Genomic DNA, 23063 nt, shown 5'->3' on the forward strand with positions numbered 1-23063 from the left:
TGTTAATCATAAGGTTGGTAAGAATGCAGACACACAGAACCTACTGATGGACAAGCTGGCGTTCTTTCTTTACTAATATTTTCTCTTCCAAATTTCCTTCCCACTGGCAACATCAAGGCGTTCCTTTAGAGCTTTTTAACCAACCCTCTAAAGGTTGGGGGTGTGGCTCAGTTTTAGGGTGTGTTGTGAACATGTCTATGGTCTTGGGCTTCATTCCCAGCCCCAGTGATCTTTCAAATTCGTTTACTTGAAAAGCCCAAATCTTTGAAAGGGCCCTTCTGCTCTCAAAGAGGTTGTGACCCAGGGGCTGAGAACCACTTTTCTAAGGTTTGAGAAATTCCTCCAAGAGTCAGAGACTCACTGGTCTGTGATTTCTGGAGGAACACATGAAGGACAAGAGGTTCCCAGATAGAATTAGACATTCAAGGCGAAGGTGACAAAGCCCATGTGCATTGGGGTTGCTCCAGAAGTCAGACATTCTAGAGTTGGCACTTAGGCTAGGAGACATCTGCTTGTCTTTTTATTCCTTGAGCCATTTGGCCCCTCCATGAGTCATCATCCGCTCTGGACACTGGAATCCAGAGACAATGTTCTCCTTGGTCACAAAGCCAAGCTGTGGGGACATAAAACAATATGAAGATGAATAATTTTCTCCTTGTGATATTATAGAAGTATACAAGACAAAGAAGAGATATTCCAGGGGAGACTTTGTATCAAATCCACAACCAGATTCATGAGGGTCACAGTAAAGAACCATATCTCTCAGTCTCTGTGTCTTTCTGTCTCTGTGAGATTCTTGGTCCCTGTCTCTCTGTCTTTCTCAGTCTCTGTGTGTCTCTCTGTCTTTGTGTCTCTGTCACTGGCTCTCTGTCTCTGTCTCTGTAATCTCCTCTGTCCATCTCTCTCTCTCTCTTTTTGTCTTTCTCTATGTCTGTCTGTCTGTCTGTCTGTCTGTCTGTCTGTCTGTATGCCTGTGTGTTTGGTGAACGACGCCAGATTTCACACATAGTTGGTAAATCATCTACCTCTAAGCTCCATCCCTACCCAGAGCAGAAAGACTCTGGTAAATTTCCTGCAGATTCCATTGGAAAATGGTGAAGCTGAACAAGGAGGAAATGAAATAGTTACAGAGGAGTGTGACTCAAGATTGGCAAAGAGACATTAAGTAGGACTGTGTGTAGAGACAAAGATACAAATTACTTGAGAGATGGAGCTGGAAATTAGTGGTAGAGTGAGTGCTTAGCATCACACACACACACACACAGAGAGAGAGAGAGAGAGAGAGGGAGGGAGAGAGAGGGAGAGAGAGGAAGAAAGTGAGAAACCTAAGAGACTAACAAGAAGGGGAAGGAACTCTGTCAGGTCTCTATGGGAGCTGTAGATTGGCATGTATGACATGAAGGTAGAAAGAGTAATTAGGAGACGAGTTGGGGAGGGGCAGATCTAAGGCAGCATAACAGGGCCCGATACAATGCTATCCATGTGTGAAAACTGCAAGAGCACTCCTTTATTTTGAGCATTAACTAAAAAGCATTAACAATCAAAAAGTCAAATAAAGCCAGCCAGGCATGGTGGCACAGGCTTACAGTGCCAACACTTGGGGGTTCAGGAGTTCCATGTCCTTGTTGGTGGGACAGCCAGGGACACCTGAGACCCTGTCTCACACCAAGGAAACCAAGGAATAGAGTTTAGGGTTCGCAGAAACAGTTTTGCCCTATTGCTCCGCAAGGGATTTAGTGTTACTACTGACACAGTGTCTCAGTCTGAAGCCAGAGCTCATGAACCACACACTGACTGTAAAGTGATGAACGTTGTCTAACAGGAAACAGCCTTTGCTCGTTGAGGTTAGAGGGGTGGAGTCAGAGGAGATGGGAGAGTTGTGCTTTCCTTTCCTAGGAAACAGAAACTTGCAAAGCTGGGAAATAGCAAGGACACTAAGCCCCACCTTATTCCCGGACTGGTGGTACCACAAAGGCACAGAATGGAGCTGTGTCTTTCTCAGGCCTTAGACCCTGCCCAGTCTGGCTCCTGAGTACATGGGGCCCTCTGAAGAATCTCCTCTTTCAATACTCCAGTGCTGCAGGATTGTTTTGTTAAATTGCCAGGCAAATTGCTTGCTCAAATTCTTTTGGTGATGGGAAACAGATTCCTATGTAATTATGACTAATTTAGCATGGCAGGAGTTGGTGAGTGTGTGTAACTCTGCCATAGCAGGCTCTGAGCATACCCACTTATTTTCTTACACGGGCAGCCCCCTGCCTGTAGCCTGACAATGAGATTCTCGGCTACTCTTCCAGGAATCTTCCAGGAACAGCCATATGAGACAGAGGAGTGGTTTGCGTGCTGCTCTCCAGACAGAATAATTGATACTTCAGAGACCCCAGTGAGCTGGGCTTTTCAGCCCCTGTGCTTTCAAACCCGTGGTCCCTGTGGACAGTGGAAATGAGAGAGTTTAAAGGGATGAGTGTGACCACAGCATGTCATTTGCATTTAGGATGATATCAAAAGAAACCCAGTATTGTGAAATATGTATGTACCAAAGCATGCCCCACCATGCAACAAACAAACAAACAACTGAAAACAAAGAAGCAAGAAAAGCTCGCATGTTCTTGAGATTGCTCACAGAGGTAAAGAGATACCCAAACATGCAGTGCCATAATTAGTATAAAAACAGACCCAAAGAAAGCAAAGTGATAGGAGTGTGTGTGTGCATGAGTATGTGTGATTGTGTGTGTGACTGTGTGTTCATGTGTGTGTCTGTGTGCATGAATGTGCATGATTGTGTGTGTGATTGTGTGTGTGACTGTGTGTTCATGTGTGTGTCTGTGTGCATGAATGTGCATGATTGTGTGTGTGATTGTGTGCATGATTTTGTGTGACTGTGTTGATTGTGTGCATGATTGTGTGTGACTGTGTTTATGTGTGTCTGTGTTCTTGTACGTTTTCATGTGTGAAAGTGTGTGTGTGTGAATAAGTGTGTGTGACAGTGTTCCTGTGTGTATGTGTTCATGTAGGTTTGTGTGTGTTAAAGTGTGTGTGTGAATAAGTGTGTGACTCTGTGTTCATGTGTGTGTGTGTGTTCCTGTGTGTGACTATCTGTATGAGTGTGTGTTTTTGTGTGTTGACGTGTGTGTTCCTTTGTGTGAGTGTGTGTGAGTGTGTGTGAGTGTATGTGTGTGTGTTACTGGGTGTGAGTATCTGTGTGTACTCATTTGTGTGTGTGAATGTGTGTGTGTGAGAGAGTGTGTCCTGTGTGAGTTCCTTTCTGTGTGTTTCTGTGTGTATGTGTTCATGTGTGTATTCCTTTCTGTGTGTTTCTGTTTGTATGTGTTTATCTGTGTGTGTGTATGTGTGTGTTCATGTGAGTGAGCATGTGTGTGTCCCCTCTGCCTGTGCTGGTGCAACAGTCATCTCTGCATGGCCCTTCCTTCTCCCAGGACATCCCCAGCTCTCCTCTCCCCATCCCTCCCAGCACCTGCTCATGGAAGCCCAGGGGCCAAGGCTGCTCTGGCAAGGCTGTTAAAATAGAGACGCTGGGTCTCCTAAAGGAGACAGGAACTTCAATTTTAATTAAATTTTAAAACTTCCATACAGAAATTTAATATATATGAGTAAATTTCTCTGGCCCTCTCCCCTCCCCAACCTGCTCCTTCCACCTGTGTCCTCTGATTTCCACCTAGTTTCACTTTTGTTTGCTTTTTTAAAAATTTCTTTAAAAAAATTTTCCTTGTTCTTGTTGTCAATTCAAGTTACAATGGCACGAAGCATCTAAGTTCCCCGTTATACTTCCTGGAGTGACGAAATGCTCAAAGTCTCAGAATGATGACTCAATTTAACTTAGAAAACTAGCAAAGGAAGGTGGGGCTTACTCCGTTTTACCTCAGCTAGCATTCACACTTTGGCTATATATTGGCACTGCAGAGCCAGTTGCTTTCGCTCTGCAGTTGAGCTCCGCTCAACCTTCCTGCCTCTCTGGACAAGGGAAAGGTCTGGAAGCCTACAGCGCTCTGAGCTTCAGGGGACACAGCTTCCAGGACACAGAGTAAATGAGCCAGGTCCACCATGACATACTCAACCTGCTCTCTTCTCTTACTGTCCCTGCCCAATGTCAGGTCCTGTCTACTTACTGGCTCTGGGAGGAAGTGGGGTAGCAGTTGCCAGCACAACCCTTCCCTCTCAGGTTGATTCTGGCTGTTTTCCTTCTAGGAATCTTGGCTCCTTGGCATCTTCACAGCTATCTCTCAAAGCATCAGCTGCTGAGGACTTGGGGACTCTGAAAGCTTGGGGTGAGAGAAATGACTTCCTCTTTGAGATGGAGAGAGGGCTCACATTTACTGGAGAGAGCCCATGGTGCTTGTTCTGAGGCTGACTAGTGAGGTAGGAAGAGGCAGGTCTGGGTGAGGGATGTTTGACAGGCTTGTGTGAATCTCAAGAGTCCCTTGTGTGTTTCCTATCCTCTTAAGAGACCTGATCCTGTTGAACATTGAGAAAACATGGCTGCAGAAAGGGTACAGCCTGTACTCTAGAGCCAGAAAGATGTTTCTGTGTAAGTTTACAATCCAGAAGGCTAGAACTTCCTTTTCCCAAGAGAAGTGCAAAGCACCAACCCAGGAGAGAAAGAACCATCTAGAGTTGGGTTGTTTAGTTTTTCATTTTGATTTGTTCCCCAAGAAACAGATCCTTCTACTCCTGTCCGTCTGTGCCGGCTTATTGACCTACATTTGGGGCAGAGTAAGGACATCTGAACGTCATCTCCTTTTCTGCCTGATATAGCTGACAGGCACCCTGCATTTCCTTCTGAGAGACCCCCGCACCACCAGAGTCAATGCTACAATTTGAGAAGAAGAAACTACCTAGCAAAGCAGACCCAAGGAACCAGGAGGTCACTGAGCAGGAGGTCTTGGAATTTGATGAGCTTTGGTGTCTCCCTTGCTTTTCAGCACTGTGTCCATACTGTGTGCTTAAAGATACTGGGTATGAGCAGTTTCCATAGTTGAGGTCTTGAATTGAGATGGCCAGTGTCCCAGGCTAGCCCACAGCTCCTATAAAAGGGACTGTACTGTAGCACCATTGACTTTGAAATTTCCCAGAGGCATGAGCACTGTCCTTTTGCACTTTGGTGTGAAATGTGATTTCTGTCCCCTTTCCATGTACTGAGTGAACCAGGGGTGCTGGCTTAGGACACAGTCTGATTCAGAAGGTGCGGAATGGGCGTGGCTGAGAGGGAAAGAATAGCAAGACCATAGAGCAGTGTATGGAACAGGGTCAGGCTGCAGCATCTAACTCGGCAGAAATGAAACTGCTCCCTTCTCAGCAGCACAGGCTGCTTTAGATCCACGTAAGCCTCGTTGGGGTTTTGTAGTATTTTAGAGGAGAGGGAGGCAGACAGGGCCTGGGTGTGTACCCCAGGCTGGCCTTCAATTCACTGTGCATGTGCTGCGTACCTCAAGCTTACAATGTCTACATCAGCCTCCCAAGGCCGACACCAGCCTTGGCTCTTTGCTGCCTTCTGGGTGTACAGGACCTCTGGCAAGGCCCTAAGGAATGTAGGCTCATGTCCAGGTAGCACTCCTGTGCAGAAATTGCTAGTACTTGGCACTAAAGCACACTGATCAGTTCTAGCATGTTACAGAATTATCATTAAGGTGGGGACATGTTGGGATGATTGCTCGAGCATGGGCCACGCATGCATGGGTTCTATTGGGCAGAGTTGTGGTTCCCGCCTCTGGAACTGTGGCTCAGAGTGGCAGAAGTGCATGCAGGAAATTCGACTGAGTTCTCTCCATGCAGCACCATGTGGGCGCTGCGGGGTCCTGCCCCGGTGTGGGGTGAATTCAGTCTGAAGTTTCTGTTGGTGGGTCGGGCTCTTGAGTGGACCCGGAGGCCGATAGTCTTGTCCTTCCAGCTCCCAGACACCGCTGGAGGCTGCGGAAGAACAGAGATGCTAGGGAGAGGTGGAAGGGGTACCCCAACAGCGCCCCCACGGGAAAGAGACTCTTCATTATTGTACTCATTTGGCTGGGTCGGCTACCTTGCTTGAAGAGGTGGCCTCTGTGGTGGGAAAGCAGCAAAGTTCTCCAGGCGGGAGATTAAGCAGCGGCTCAGTAATCGAAGGACCCCTCAACGGTTCTCCACATCAGGCCCTAAGACATAAAGGAGTCCATCGTTGTATAAGGTTTATCGTCATTGCTGATGGTAGATGAATGTGGCTGCACCCCACACTGAACTCAGGGCTGACCTGAGCTAAATAGGGAGGGAATAGGATCTGGAAAAGGAATACTTAATTGGCTACGCCCTCTGGCCTTCAGGTATCTCATTAATATGGAAATCTCTTGAGGTTGAAGCCTGTAGTCATGCCCTCTACCTGTGGAGGGCTGGTAGGAGCGTTGCCCTATATGACTGAAAGGTGTGGGTCAATGGAGATTTTCAGGGGGGTAAGGGGTCTTGTGTCAGGAGCCTGGATTCTGGGGGCGTGGCCAAACGCTTACCGTAGTCCCATTAGGATCCAGGGTTCCAGGCCTGTGTCCAACCAGAAACCAAGCTATCTTTTCATGGTCCCACAGGGACACACAACTTCCTGAGTGTTTCCTCTGGTTATACTACATTAAGACCAGGGTTAAGCTTTCAGTGTGACCTTGAGTGATCCCACTGATCTGGCTCCATTGCTGTTCATCTCCTGGGAGTCAAAACTTCTTCCTTTAGCCTGATGTTGTCTGGAACTGTCAGCAGTGTGTTCAGATGCTTTCCTTCAGCTGGAGCCTATCTGATCACACGGCTGGTCTGAACTTATCTTAGGACTGTGTCATTCTCCATGCTCAGATCTGAGGGTGTGGGCAACCTGGAGGGAAAGTGTTCGTTTGTAATAGACATGGAACTGTAGGCCTGCCTTTTGATGGGTACTCAGTGTGCCTCCAGAGGCTGGGCCAAGATAAAGTTGCTAGGAAAAAAACCTAGTGGTGAATACTACATATATAAACAGTCTATCACTTGACCCAGTAATTCAGCTTCTGGAAACTTCTCTAGCATGCCTATGATTTTCTGGTCTTCACTAATATTACCTTCTTGTAGTCAGGAAATTCTCATAAATCCTCATGGGTTAGTCTGAATTAAATATCTAGAGTCAAACTACCCCTACTCCCTACACAAGATTTTTCCTCTTCAGCATTCTATTTCTTACACTCTGTAGTTCAATTCTTATTTGATTATCCTTTCAGAATTCCCATTTCCCGTTCTAATAGTTTTTTTGTTTTGTTTTGTTTGGTTTGGTTTGGTTTTTGTCCTGGAACTCACTCTGTAGACCAGGCTGGCCTCGAACTCAGAAATCCACCTGCCTCTGCCTCCCAAGTGTTGGGATTAAAGGCGTGCGCCACCACTGCATGGCGTTTTTGTTTGTTTGTTTGTTTGTTTGTTTTAAGATTCCTTAACCACATGTATGTGGAGATTGGAGGAGCCGAGTGAGAGATTAATGAACCTGTGGGATTAATGAAAATCACCAGCTCTCGTCAGGGGTGGTGGTACATGCCTTTAATTATAACATTTGGGATGCTCTGGCATGTGGATCTCTGTGTGGTAGAGGCCAGCCTGCTCTACATAGTAGTTCCAGGCTGGCAAGTCACCATAGCAAGAGCATGTAACAAAAACCATAAAAGAAAAATAATAAAATAAAATTTAAATAAATTTTAAAAATAAGTAGATTTTCCAAGCATCAGTCATGATCAGCCCCGATCGGCAAATATAGTACATTATCCACTGTGACCTTACTAAGCACCGTTGCACTAATAATCAATATGAAATTAAGCAGCAGTTTGCAGGGACTGTAGGGATGGTGCAGAGGTTCAGAGCATTTGTTGCTCCTGCAGGGGACCTGGGTTTGGTTCCCAGAACCCACGCAGCAGGTCACAAACATCCCTATCTTTAGTTCCAGGAATCCCTCTTCAGAAATCCATTGAAACAAAGCACATGTGTGGTGCACAGACATTCATAAGTCAAAACATTCATTTTAAAAACACTGCAGTGTTTGGCCCCATTTTGGCCCTGGTTTGGGCCTTGAGGACAAACCCAAGCCTGGCTCGAGTTTTGAGACCTGTCTCAGTCACTTCCATACTGGAGTGACTCAACAGGACCCGTTTGGCCCTGCCTCTGTCCCCTGCTGTTGCTGATGTAGAGCTTTGCCGTTGGCCCTGTCAGTCACCCCATACCCTCCGTCACCCTTCCCTACCTCCTATGTCATCTCACCCCACCAAAAGTCCCCCTCCTTATACTCCGAGTTTATATAAGTGAGAGGCTCGTACATTGAAGTGGAGTTTTTGCTTCGACAAGACTCCCGGCCTGGTGTGTTTCTTTTGGGCCTTTGATGCTCATCATCCCGCTCAGCCCCAGAGACCAGGCAGGACTGGGACCTCTCTCCTCTTGCCTGGACCTGCTGGCTAGGAGTCGGTCCAGTCTTTCGCTTATAAGGAGAGGGATTTTTGGTGGAGTGAGATGACATGGGGGGGGGAAGGGTGACAGAGGGTATGAGTTGACTGACAGGGCCAATGGCAAAGCTCTACATCAGCAACAGCAGAGCAGAGTCAGGGCCAAACGGGTCTTGTTGAGCCACTCTGGTACGGGAGTGACTCGAGCCAGCCTCGGGTTTATCCTCAAGGCCCGAACCAGGGCCAAAATGGGGCCCAACTCTGCAGCTCGCAGGGGTTTACAGAAGCTGTCGATCATTACTTTACAAACGAATTGTAAGTGAGAGGTATGGTGGCCTGGTGAAACAAGATGCAAACTTTCTACTCTGGTTTCTGCCAGCATGGCAGAGCATGATGAACTCTGTCCCTGGGAAAGAGATAGCTCTTTCTGTCAGTGAAATGCTAAGTCCTTCAGTTGTAGTTAATGTGTGTGCTGAACAGTGGTTCACTTCAGAAAAGTCCACAACTCAGGGGAGAGCTTGTGTCTGAACTGCAGCCAGCACTTCCCACCCACTTCATGAAGCTGCCGTGAATTCGACAGCAGCATCTGTCAGCAATGATACTCGGAAGAGCTTCCTATACACAGAATCTTAAGACAAATACTAGCAGAGTGAATTCTGTACTAGACATGATACCAGAGTGATGATGTGGGAATATAATCACAGGTGCTTGGGATGCTGGAGTGGCAACATGGTTGTAGGCCAGAATTCAGTCAACACTGGGCAGAGAGAGAAGGAGAGCAAGGAACATAAATGCTTTATTCCCTCTATGGAAACATTAACAACAACAACAAAACATACAAGCAGAAAAAGAAACCCCAACCTACAACCATAACTCATACATAAAGATTAACAATTTGTCATGGAGAAACCACATTTGGTACTGAAGGAAATCTCGTCCTTACAGGGCTCCTACTCTACAGGAGGACACACAACCTGAACTTCCCTCTTTTGAACACCATGGACTTCAAACAACTCAGATCTCAGGACAAGGTAAAGTGAGCCAGGTTCTTATCAGCATCCTGCAACTCTATTTTCTTTCTATCCTGATTCCAACAGTATGTCCATTCTATTGTCCTGGGTCAATAGGAGATTGATGGCTCAGCCCACTGTCTCATCTAAAGCATGAGATACCTTCTGTCCCTTCTAATGTCTTTGTCTCTTTGGCATTTCTGTAGCCTCTTCTACCAAAGCACAGGCTGTGAGGCTTTGCATGCTGCGGGAATTGGAATGAGAGCAAATGCTTTTCTCTGGTTGTGGGAAGGGGAGAGCTGAAGGATGCTTAATTACGCTTGGACAATAACAGCTTCCTCAGACAGAGGTTTAACTCTTAGCTCCACAAAGATGAATTCTAGTTATGGTAGCTTGGGTACTGACAAATTATGCATGGTATAAGCCTAACTAGTGAGGCAGGGGAAGCAGAGGCTTGTGTAGATCTCCAGAGCCCTTGAACTGTGCCCCATCCTCTTAGAAACGTGACCCTATAAGAAGAAACAGAAGAGACATCTCTACATGTAAAAGAAGGAAATTAGATCTCACACTACAGATACAATTCAACTAAAGATGGACTAAAGGGACAGATCCCACAGTTGGGGTGATGATAGATGAGAAGCCCCATATCCTGACCTGTTGAAAAATTCACAGCTGGGTAGAGTCTAGTAAAACCCTTCAGCTAGATTTACAAAGGGCCAAGAGGCATTTGACAAAAAAATTTAGTGTTACTAATCATTGAGAAGATGCAAGAAGCACAATTAAATATGATTTAGCCTTGTCGCAATTATTGATTTACCTAATGTTTTCATTATTATTTCATTAGCATGGATTTCTCTCTCTCTCTCTCTCTCTCTCTCTCTCTCTCTCTCTCTCTCTCTGTGTGTGTGTGTGTGTGTGTGTGTGTGTGTATGTATGTATGTATGTATGTATGTATTTGCACTGTGTGTGTGCCTGGTGCTCACAGAGATAGAAGAGGGTGACAAATCACCTGGGACTGGAGCTACAGATCCTGTGAGCCATCATGTGGGTACTGGGATTTGGATCTGTGTCCTCTGGACAGCCAGCCAGTGCTCATTACTACTCAGCTATCCCTTCAATATCATGACTGTCTTTTAACGACTAAATTTATTTCATGTGCATGAATGGAGCTTGATTCTTTTGCAAGAGTAGCAGGTGCTCTTAACCATGAAGCCCTCTCTCCAGCTCCTGGTCCTGCAATCTGTTATCAAAAAGATGAAAGATGCCTGTTGTCACAGATGTGGAGTAACGGGATCCTGGTACAGCAGGGGTGGAAGGGTATGAATGAGAGGGGATATTTTGGAAACCATAGTGGCTCCGCAATAAGTGAGGAAGTACTAGATATGTCCGAGGAAAATGACGTCATTATGCCAAAGAGACAGCTGGGCATCCCTGGCTGTTGTTGCATTTTGGAAAAGGTCAAAGTATGAAATCAGCCTAAGATACATAGATGGATAAGAAATGCAGAAGGCATGGTACATGCACACTGAAGACTTAAGAGGAAGGAGATAGAGTCATTTGTGAACACATGGATGAACCTGAATGACAATATTTTATGTAAGTAAGCCAGGCACAGAAGACAGGCAAACCCTGTGTGAAGTCACTTATATAAGGAATCTAAAGAACCTGAATTGATAGGAATAAGAGTTAGGATAGCAGAGAGCAGGAAGTGGGCTTGCTTGTTGGAGCTGTAACTGAAGGAGTATAAAATGTGTGCTGTGTAAGAGGAGCCTTTGCAGAACAGGGTGCTATTTAGACTCATGTTTGTGTGCTGAGGGCGGAACCTACTAGTCGATGACCTGCTGGTCCAGAAATCTGCTTGTGAACTCTGTCTCCATTCCTCTGGTTACTTGTTCTTTGGAGAAAGAGATCTGCTAACTTGCAAAGGCTGGCCTTGAACTCAGTCTGCATTCCAGGCTGGCTTTGAACTTGTGATCTTTTTGCTTCAGGTAGTTCCTGGGTAGCTGGGATTACAGGATGCACTACCAGAGCTAGCTGTAGAAGTTGCTGTTTTGTGTTCTTCACACAAATATAACAACTTGTATCATTTTTGTATGAAGTAATGCATATATCAATTAACTTAATTCAAACATCCCATAATATGTACATCTTTCATAAGTGTATTCTGAACTCTGAATACACAACATTTCTGTTAGTAATAAGAGAAATAAATAAATAAATAAATAAGTGGAGAGGTGAGGAGAGGGGAGAAAAGAAGAGAAGAAAATAGAAGAGAAGATAGACAGACCTGCATAGATGAGTCAGAAATTCAGAACACTGGCTGATCTTCTATGTGACCTGGATGGAGTCTATTTCTGGCACCCACAGAGCAGCTTACAACCATTTTTAACTCCAAATCATACATCCTAATGTCATCTTCTGGATTCCAAAGGCACCAGGCACACAGATGGTTCACAAACACACACAAAGGATAAACACCCATACAAGTAAAACATTTTAAAGAACAATAATGCAACACAGCACCCATAAACATATTCATAGAGTTGAAAATTTACAGTGCATAAAAAGAGTCCTGAGTGTATCTACTTGGATAGCACTGACAGTCACGGTGACTCATGCAAACTCAGTTCCAGGAGAAAAATGAGTTCACTGCAGGTTACCCCACAGTAGTGGACACACATTGCATTAATTGATGTTGGTCAAGTCAGTGAAATTCTCCCACATCTCTCCAGCCCCTGTGTTATATGGGTGTCTCTGCTGTCACTTTGTGTGTGAGTGCCCTCTAGTGTCAAATCAGCAAAGGAAGTTGCAGGTTAAAAACACTATGGACAGATAGTTAGACTGTGAGAAAGATATGTTGTTGGTGGTGATGGTTTTCCATTGACATGAGCCTCTTTCTTATTAATTGAGAGTAGTTTTACAGAATAAATATTTCTCTATGACATTATCAGAAACGAGATGTCCTTTGATCATGGGAACCCCGTTGTCTCCCTCTTCTGCCCCTCCCACTCCTGTTCCTCTTCTCATACATGTTAATACTTCAAACATGTTGTTCGTTAATACCTTTTAAAATACCACATACGTTAAGACCTTTTAAAAACTGCATTCTGCATCTGAGAGTAACACACATGATTGGTCTTTCTGAATCACTTCACATACTATAGTCCTCAGCTCCATCTTCTTTCCTGAAGTGATGGATTCTCTTCTTCCTTATGGCTGAGTAAGTCCTCAGTAAGCACTGAGCATGTAGGGAGCTTAAGTGTGCACATGCTATGATTTCCTCACTCACTCACCTGCTGATAGGGCTCTTTGCTTGTTCACAAACTCAGCTGTTATGGACAGGAAGCCAACCCATGAGTATATGGGTGTGTGTTCTGTACAATGGCCTAGATGCTTTAGGATATGTGTCCAGGAGTGCAACTTTGGTGTTTTTTTTTTTTTACTACAATAGAAAGTCTTTTATTTATTCTTGGATAATTTCATACTTGTAACAATGTTACAAGGGGCTTCCCTCCCCTTCAACAATTCCCTAAATGCACTTCTAGCCCCTGCCCATTTAATCTCTCCAATTAATTAACTGATTAATTATGACCCACAGAGTCCAGTTAATGCTGCCTGCTGGAATCATGAATGGCCTTGTTGACTGATTGTGGGCAGGTAATGACACTACAGGAAGCCATGAGTGCAGTGGCCCTGTCATGCCTGGAAGACAGCATCAGGAAGCCATCAGTGCAGCGGCCCCATCATGCCCGGAAGACAGCATGTCTCATTCATTCCTGTCCTCCAGATTTTACAGTCTTTCTTTAAAAGGGAATTAATTTAATTCATATTCTATATGTACATGTGTTTTGTCTGTGTGCATGTATGTGTACACAGAGTGTGTACATTGCCTACAGAGGTCAGAAGAGGCTCTCTGATTCTTGAATCTGGAGTTACAGATGGTAGTGAGCAGTTAGGTCAGTGCAGTGAACAAACCTAGGTTCTGTGGTTCTGTAAAACTGATCTCAATAGGATGTTTTCTTAACTAAGTATTCATTCCCCCAGACCCCCAGCTCTCTGCTCTGACATTCTTTACTGTGCTTGCTGTGAGAGTATACCCTGAACCTGAGAGGGCACGTCATGTTGATGATCATTTAAGGAGGGGCACTGAATCCTCAATAATTCTCCACACTCTGAGCAGCACTGAATCTCTGTACTGCTGATGACCACTGCAGAGATAAGCTACTGGGGCCATGGTTGAGGAAGCCTCAACTAAAATATATAAGTATCATGGGAAATTTGTGTTTAACATAATATTTTAAATTTACTTATGGATTTTGTATGTAGCAGTGTTTTGCCTGAATGGTTGTCTTAGTACCTCATATCAGAGTTACAAATGGTTGTGAGCCACCATATGAATGCTGGGAATTGTACTGGAGTCCTCTGGAAGAGCAGGCACTGATTTTTGCTGCTAAGACATCTCTGGGCACTCCCTCTGGGCCTTTATTAGGATTCTGCAGATATCATCACTCACTGTCCAAGAGTGAGAAGCATGGCTTCTCTTCCTGTAGTCTGTCATGTCCAACAGGGAAGGAGAAGCCTTACTGCAAGATGGAGTTGCCCTGCCTGGGATTCTGAGGACTAGTCTACGGATGGGAACCAGGATAGCTACTTTTGAGAATAAATGAAGTCATTCAATATTGCAGAAAGGAACAAAACAGAACATATAAGACCTCACTACTTGAATTTCAAAGAAATATTTAGTAAGGTTCAATACCAGACTTGCTAGGCAGAAAAACAAATCAGTAAAGTTAAAGACCAGTGAAACCCTGAAGCCCAAGGAGCATAAAAAGGAACTGAAGAAAACACACAGAACCCAACATTGACTTTGTGGAACATTGTCATAAAGACTAACACTGTTTCTGTCCCCAGAATCTGAAGTCAGAAAGAGTTGAGAAGTTATCAGAAGGAGAGATGGCTGGAAACACCCCACAGCTGGTGAAAGATGTGGATCCACAGACATTCACAGAGCCCTCTGCTCCACTCAAGTGTCCAGGGAATATTCTTCAGGGAGGACGGCATGCCAAGCCAGGAAGATGGCAGGATTCACGGTTTGTAAACTGGTTGCTTTTGTCATAGTGGGGAGAACTGGAAAGCAGCATCAGGACAGGCAGAAGAGACAAAGAATGTGCTAGGACTTCGACAGAGTGTTCCTGAACAGTGCTCAAATACGACTTCATGAGACTGGGGGAAAGGTCCTGAGAGAAGGAAAAGAAAAATCAGGATTCCAGAACATAGAAGCCACACCAGGAGGGAGCTAGAAAATGGAGAACAGTCACATTAAAGCAGGAGAGGGGCTGGGCTATGCTTCCTGAAGAATGCTTTTCTGACAAATGCAGAACCCTGACCATTACTCCAACTTCCACAAAAGAAAGGGAAGGGGATTGCACCACAGGACAGAATCAGATGAAGTGAACCAAGCCAGTCTCAGAATGACAAATCTCATAAATTTCCTCTCAGATGTAGTTCCTAGAGTGTATATATTAAACATCTGAGAAACCGTGTGTGTCTGTGTGTGTGTGTGTGTGTGTGTGTGTGTGTGTGTAGCTGAATTTATCTAAGGGAGCAGATGAGAGGAAGACAGCATAGAAGTTAGACAGGAGAACACACTCAGTGTACGGGATGCACTTAAGTTAAATGTCTTTTTGTAGTGCTGTAGTGTTGGCTCACAGTGTAAGATGTCTTGTTGCTCTCATAGAGGACCAGGGTCCAATTCCCAGCACTTACACTGGGGCTCACAAGCACCTATATCTCCAGCCTCGAAGGATCCAAAACCTTTTCTGACCTCCAGTGGCACCAGGCATCTCCGTGATACACGTACATATATGCAGACAAAACACTCTTACCCATAAAATATAAAATATATGAGGTTAAAGATATTTTAAAGTTCCTTACACAACACAGTGCCATGTAGGATGCATAGATGCAATGAAGTTTCTTAATTCAAAATAGTTAGAAGAGGATTGTACACAGTCATGACCTTGACCTTCAAAATTTAGTGAGTGTCCATTATTATAGTCAGTACAGAATTTCCAACAGCCCCTAATCAAATGTCACATCTGACCTTGATTGCTCATCCATAGCCGCTCACATACTTATGGTGTCTGGTAATGCTGGCTCTAACTGCTTAGGTCCTTCTGTAATGGCTCTGTCTGTCTTGCAGGAAAGGATTTCATCTGGGAAGCAGAGACAGTGACTGGAAAATGAACATCGCTGTCGATAAGGACACAGACTACGCTGAACTGGTTCTGTCTGTAGGAAAAATCACACTTGGAGAGAAGACTAGGAAGTCAATGAAAGATTGTCAACTGAGAAAAAGAGAGGCCAAAAATATGGCACAGGCTGTGTGTGCCCTGTTGAATTCTGGAGGGGGCGTGGTCAAGGATCACATTAAAAATCAAAACTACAGCTTCACCAGAGATGGAATAGGACTGGATTTGGAAAATTTCTTACTTAATATGTTGTCATTTCCTCATGAATACCTAGACTTTATGCAGCACAAAGACTACTTTTTCATTTTTGTGAAAGCACGGAAGCCGAATAACACAGGCCAGGGGATAACCACCTTGAAAAACAAGTTGTATAGGAGAAGCATCTCTTCTTCAGATGAACTGAAAGCAGCTGCTGCAATGCAGTTCCTCAAAGCCAGGAAATATACTTTAGAGAAATCAGATTCCAGACAAAGTTCACCTGGAAAAATCATCTGTAATGAATTACCAAATGAATGTTTTAACCTATTTGACAGAAACCGGCTTACCTATGAGGACGTATTCTGTTTCATTAAATCCCTACATGCTGAAGTAAAACTGACTCCTAAGGAAAAGATTTTAGAGATTCTCCCCCAAACTGTTTCTGCATTTGCAAACACTGACGGGGGATATTTGTTCATTGGTTTGAATGGCAAAACCCAGAAAATTATTGGTTTTGAAGCAGAGAAGGACGATCTTGGGGATCTACAGAGTGAAATAGAACAGTGCTTCCAACATCTGCCTGTCACACACTTCTGTGAGGAGAAGGAGAGAATCAAGTACACATGCAAATTCATCAAAGTGCACAAACCTGAAACTGTGTGTGCATATGTGTGTGCACTCAGAGTGGAGAGATTCTGCTGTGCAGTGTTCGCTGAACATCCTGAATCCTGGCATGTGGAAGATGGTTGTGTGAAGAGGTTTACCGCAGAGGAATGCGTGAAGCGGCAGATGGATGCCCCAGCAGGTTGAGGAACCGAGATTAATAATGAGATTACATTGGGCTATGGGGGTTGGAAGATTGCTTTCTGGGCTTTGACACCCTGAAAACTCCTCACAGATCAATAGCTACTTTATAGATCTCTGGTCCCCTATGGAAAGTATATTCACTGCTTTACTACTACTGTGAGCTGCTTCCTTCACAAGTCTGATACAGCCTGCTCCTCCAGGAGCTGGAACTGGAGCAGGGACAGGAGGAGCCTGGCCTCATAATTCCTTTCAAGGGTCTTGTCACCTGACACAGCAGGTTAAGCTGACATCCCTGCCAAGTCTCAGGCCAGGGGAAAATGCAGCCCTAATGTTTGCAGCAGAATAGTGAGAGTGTTGTCCTGTCCTAGCCTGAGGGAATGGACATTTCCATCAGAAAGCTGAGCAGCACAGCCTTGAAGGACACTGTCCTTCGTGCACCCTCAATGTCACACATCCACACAGAGTTGCCTATCCACTTCCTCCTGTCTGTCTCCAGACCACTTCTAGCTTGCTTGTCCCAGTCTCCTGCACAGCAAGGCTTCTGTAGCCCACCCTCAGGTACCTCTGCCCTAAGCTCAGTTCTCTGGTTTTATTCTGGTTTTAGGAGATGAAAATCTTATGTGAACTCACACCAGAACCTTACAGTCTCTGAAAATGCGAGCTTCTCAGACTCTTCACCAACTCCCTCCCAACCAGCCTCTTGCTTTCTAGATTAACTGCTTTTAACATAACCCAAAGCTGCTGACATCTCTTAGTTGGAAGAATGCTTGCCTAGCGTACAAGAAGCTCTGGCTTCAATCACACCTGCTGCATAGAACCCTAAAACTAGGAATGATAGTGTAATTGTGATTCAAACCCTTTGGAGGGAGATGCAGGTGGATCAGAAATTCACAGTCACCCTTGGCTACATAGTGACTTTGAGGCTAGCCTGGGCTATGTGAGACCCTATCTCAATTTTAAAAAGACAAATAAACACAAAGTAAAATGTACCCATCTAATGGTCAATACATTCAGCTACTCTTAACATCCTTTCTATAGCTGTGTTTTATTGAGGATAGTATAATGCAGTTCAGTATCATCAGTGTCTAATTTGGTAGTATCTTTTTGACCTTATAATCTACCTTCCTTTTCTATTAGGAACACAGGGCTCAATTGAGATTCTTAATGTGCTTTGCAAGAGATATTGGATTTATGGGAAACTTAAAATTACCTTAGTCTTCTCAGGTTTTTCCAAGCAAGGTAAACGCACTCTTCAATCAAGCAGACTGCCACATGGTCCCCACAGCTGCTTTCCTTATGACAATCCTGATGCTCCTCAACAGAGTGCTCTCCTTCCAGGTAGTTTCACTGTGGCTGCTTGGTTGGTTGCTGTGACTAGGTTCCAACCTCCTGTTCAACCGGGTTCTGTGGTGAAAGGTGTCTCCATGCTTCCTGCACTGGGAGTGTCACTTTTTTTTAGGTCCCTCGAGTAACTTGGTGTACACACACAGACACACACACACACAAGACACACACACACACACACATATACTAGATAGCACCTAGCAACATGTGACAGTCTCAGATAGAGAGACAAATCAAAGAAACTTCCTCTGTAATTCTAATCTGCTAGATAGAAGGTGATAGTGTCCCTTCAAATTCCTTTACTGGATACAAGGCTTTGAAGAACTATGTGCTACCCCATGGCTGCGACTGCCAGTCTATGCTCGCCAGGGAAGCGTAGCCTCCCTTGTGATCTTTCCTGAGGCATCTTCTCCCCATCCCTGAAGCTGTGGGAATGTGGTCTGCTCCCTTCCTTGCTCTGTGAAACCTCCCCATTTCTCCATGCTTTTCTCCTGTTTCATCATCTGACTTTTCTGTCCTCAGCATTCCTCTGTCCTTTGCACCCCTGACTCTTCTCATCTGTTGAGTTCCCCAGAGCAAACCTCTGATGCTTCGTGCTATGGAACAGGCAGGACCGTGAGTGTTCAGCTGCTTCCATATCTCACTCTTTCCAGTTTGAGTTTCTACGTCCCCCTTGCACCTGCCTCCTTCCAGTTCTTCAGTCAGTGTTTAGTATCTTGTGTTCACCTTCTGGGTTGGGATGCAAAATGTGGGACTTTCAAACTGCTTGGTGATGTGTCACACAAGACACTCCAGGCATTTTCCTTTTCTAATTTGTTATGTTTCTTTTCTTGTCTTGTGATATCTGGAAAGGTGATATGCTCTTCAGAAGCTCTCTGCATGAAACTGTTCTCCCCACATGAAGGCTATAAGCAGTTACTCCAGACAGAGTTGGGCTTGCTTTGTAAAGGAAAGCTGGTCGTCTCTAAGAGCTGGGCTTTGGATCTGGGCTTGCAAGAGAAGCAGGAAGTCATCCTGGATGTGCTTCATATTTCCCAGGACAGTCTCCTGACCCTGCATGGCTTTGTCCGGGGAGATGAGGACCTGCAAGACAACAGCACTCTTCTGAGTGAACTAGGCACTGAATTAAAGGGCTGTTATAAACAAACTGCCCTAACATTAAAGCAGACGTCGGTAAACCGCGGTGGTTACACTGGGAAAATAGGTAGCATAGTAAAGATTATGTACTTGGGTCATAAGGCAGTGTGTCTTTATGATTCAAGCTCGAAAATACATTACCCCAGAAACTATTATCTGACAACCAAGGCAGTAAGGGACTTAGAAAAAGCCCTGGCTGAAATCTTAGGAAGCCATGAGTCTTTCTAGAGCTTACCTGGATAAAACTGTAGTGATCATGTTATCTCCGCATTTTTAACAACGTGCAGTTATGCAGTTTACTTTTCAAGAAATCTGTCAACTCATGTTCAAGTCTCGCTTGTCACAAAAAAATGGAGTATGGCATAATGATATTTCACAGTATATAGGGGATAATGTTCTCCAATTCTATTTAAAAAAAAAAAAAAACAAAAGACGACAACAACAAAAATCCCGGAAAATGCGACTTTGAGCTTCAGAGAAATAGAAACCACGTTCTGGAAAGACAATTGGCCATTAGAGATGTCAATGACAAACCATAGTATTAATAACGTCTCCCTGAACAATGCATGTGACCTATGCCTTTGATTCCAGCATCTGGAGGGAGGCAGCTCATTCTGGTCTATAGAAAGAGTTCCAGCACAGCCAGAGCTATGCAGTGAGAGCCTTCCTCAAAATTTATTAATTAATTAGCAAATCAATTAATTTATAAGTTTCTCTTTTTATGTTCATAGCCACTCTTTCTTGCTGATGAGATGCATGGTGCCTTTAATGTATCTATGGGAGACATTCTTCCTAGAGAAATTAGTAAAAATTGTTGAAATATGTGGTACAATATCGAATCGGTTTTGTCATGAGGTTACTATCTAGCCTTGTGTGTTATTGCTGTTAGATACTTGATTTGTATCTGACAACCTGAGGAAAGACTCCTAGATGTACAAAATCACAGAAGCAAAGGACACAGTATGGGGAGATTAAATGCCGACCGCTCACAACATCATATAAGAGATTTCCAGAAAGGTCAAATACACATGGAAGCTGACTGCAGTTATTGTCTGTGAGGAGAGTACATTCTTTCTTAAAGGCAAATGCATCTCTCAAATGTCAGACAGTCCACAGGTCTTATAACATGACTCTCTATGGGGCTAGAGCATGACGTCTATTTTTCTATTTGTACAATAATTTTCTATGTAGTATTGATAACAGCATTGTAAGATGTCGATATTGTTCATTTAGGGTTTGATGTGTTGTATTTTTTACGTCATATTGTCGTGTTGCTTGTGCTGTAGATAGCACCTGTAAAGGTATCTACAGCATTGTAGTTACATGTGAGTATTACGCGTTAATTGAACTGTTGGTATTTCCTTCATAAGGGAAGAAATGTCCTGATTGTACATCTACATTTGTGAAGGATAAAATTTCCCAACATTTGGCCCTTAGCGGCTGTTCTATATGCAGTGGTAACCTGTTGTGACTTTTGATGGAGCTCATCAGAAGACTGGTTGCCCTTCACGCGAGTTCTGATGATGGGGGCTGTGAGCTGGGTGCTCACAGATGCCAATCATCTTTAGCCATGTTCTGCTCTGATCTATTTCTTTATCAGTACGATTTATTTTAAAAATCTACGTCACTTTTCATCTACTCTGTTCTCAGATCTGTGTCTTTATGAATACAATTGTATCTTTCTACGATGAAGCTTCATTGTTCAATCTGAGAAGTTATACTTAACAAAATTTGGATGCCAAGCAAATGTTCTGCCATTTTAATATGTTTCTAAAATAAATAATCTTTACAGAACATCATCAAATTCTCTTAAATAATTCTTATTGCTTTTCCAAAATAATATTTCGAGGCTTTGGGGTTTTAGATGTTTTGATGACTTGGGATTGTGGTTTTCAGAATTGCAGCTTAGACCTTTAAAGACCAACAAAGGAAGAAGATACATTATCCTAGCTGCATGAGCACCTCGGGATATCTGTCACAGTAGCTAGACTAGAGGATGCCCTACTATTAAGCATCCACACAAGAGCCACTGGGACTGAGACACATTAGAACAGTTGTAGATGGAGGAGACATCAGTGTGAAGTCATGAGAGTAGGAGGGGTAGGTACATCACGGCCGACCTAGGAAGTTGTTCCACTCCCAAGGCTGCAGGCACTCACAGCAGGATCATTGGCAGAGAGTTCATAAGAGCACCAGCTGTCTGCTTAATGGCAGCCTCTGGGGGTGACAGGTCAGGAGCTGGATTAACATAGGAAAATCAGAAGGAACCCAAGTAAAGGATGACTGCGACACTTTAGGGCAGGGATGTGGACAGGGGCTTGGATCGGGAAAGGACAGCGGAGTTCTAGTAATAACATGGCTGGAGGTCCAGGTTTCAGGTCAACTGGACAAATTTCAGGGAGACAGTGAGGTGATGGCCCAGTGGATGGAGGCATCTGCCATCCTGCCTGAGGAGCTCCAGCCCCAGGAATCTTGGTGCAGGAGAGAGAAAATTGACTGAAGCAAGTTGTCTTCTGACCTCCACATGGTGTTGTAGCCCATGAACACACAACTCCACACCTACACACAGATACATTTATGCACTGTTAATCTTTTATAATGCTACATTTTAGGGCCTAAAGCAAGTGTCCCACAGAGGTTTCACCTGTCTGACTAGGAGAATTTAACGCTGTTTAATTCTGGAGTCTGTTTCAGAGGCATGCAAAATCCCTGAGTGCCAGGCATCCTGGGGAATTCTCAGCTTCCTTGTGCAGCTAGGAGCTGGAATGCTGCTGACTGTGCCAGGTCCTTGGCCACTGTGATTTCTGCCTCTTAGCATCACCAGAGGGTGTCTGCAGGGTTTCCATATGTTTATCCTGGGTTTTGCCAATAAAATGAACTGAAGCACTTTCAGCAAAATTTAAAGCAAACATTTATTAAGTATTAAATACCTCTCAAGACTACTGAGAGGAACGCACAGGCTTGCTTTACAGAATCTTCTCAGGGGAGAGAAGGCAAAACGTCATGATTGTTGATTTCATCCACTGTGCTGTGATGAGAAAAACCAGGACTAATGATCTGGCACAAAACGTAAAAGGGAAGCCCTTCTAGTTGTGTTAGGGGTACATTACATGGAGGTGTGTCTTTCTACATTGAATTATTAAGGGATAAACCAGCAGCAAATTAAGTACCAGCTAGAGAGCTGAGTACTAGCCAGATCTTGGTATTCTTCGTTCTGTGGCCCATCAGAGGTCTTATATTTTGTAAAGATTCCTCCTCCGTCACTTGTCTATTGGCTGTAATAAAGAGCTGACAGAGCTGATGGCCAATAGCTGGGCAGGAAGTGGAGGGCAGAACTTCCTGGAGAGAGACTCCAGGAAAGGAGGGAAAGGCGCCAAATTTGCCTGGGGACTCGAGAAGAAAGAAGCATCTGAACAGGATCAGAGAGGTAGAGCTGGCCACACAGTGGAAGGTAATGCCATGATTAATCGGGATAAACTAGAAAGTGGTCAGGAATCTATCCAGGTCTAGACTTAAGCATTAAAATACTCCAAAACCTCTGTGTCATAATTTGTGTCACTGGTGGGTCGAAAAGTCCCGCTATCTAACTGAAAAAACTTGGGGGCCACTTTAGGAGGAAGAAACTGACCAGTTTGAGAGGAACAACATCCTAGGGTCCCAGAGACTAAGAAAACAGAAAAGAAACCCAGAAAATAATCGTGAGGCCTGAGCAGTGTCGTGAATGTATGTGAACTTTACCACATCCTTCCTGCAAGCACTCCTGTACTTAGTCACCATCTGTGGAGGCTGCCAGGAAAGGACAAGGAGGCCAGCCTGTGGTTTAGTCTCCACCAAAATGCTCACATGAGTTCCTTCTATATCTCTTGGCTGCCCACCCTTCCTCCACATCCAGGCTAACTTTA

The 23063-nt window shown here is 44.4% G+C and overlaps 1 protein-coding gene and 1 long non-coding RNA gene across 3 annotated transcripts in view; both read left to right on the forward strand.

Moving 5' to 3' along the window:
* The first annotated feature begins 3907 nt into the window (after positions 1 to 3907).
* On the forward strand, positions 3908 to 13183 carry LOC114614016. Its single transcript, XR_003710261.1, has 3 exons — positions 3908 to 4042; positions 4207 to 4286; positions 13023 to 13183. It is a non-coding gene; the product is annotated as an uncharacterized LOC114614016 (long non-coding RNA).
* A 90-nt stretch (positions 13184 to 13273) lies between these two features.
* The window catches only part of LOC114614014 (schlafen family member 12-like), a 30220-nt gene continuing 20430 nt past the window's right edge, over positions 13274 to 23063 (forward strand). Inside the window, exons 1-2 of one of the 2 annotated variants that reach the window (XM_028759467.1) lie at positions 13274 to 14514; positions 15627 to 16698. In XM_028759467.1, coding sequence (XP_028615300.1) covers positions 14378 to 14514; positions 15627 to 16683 — 1194 coding nt within the window. In that variant the 5' untranslated portion in view covers positions 13274 to 14377 and the 3' untranslated portion in view covers positions 16684 to 16698. Of the gene's footprint in view, positions 14515 to 15626; positions 16699 to 23063 lie in introns of those variants that run through there. The other variant, XM_028759466.1, reaches the window with a different exon arrangement.

Source organism: Grammomys surdaster, unplaced genomic scaffold, assembly GCF_004785775.1.
Source record: "Grammomys surdaster isolate TR1022 unplaced genomic scaffold, NIH_TR_1.0 126285, whole genome shotgun sequence".
In the NCBI taxonomy this organism is placed as follows: Eukaryota; Metazoa; Chordata; class Mammalia; order Rodentia; family Muridae; genus Grammomys; species Grammomys surdaster.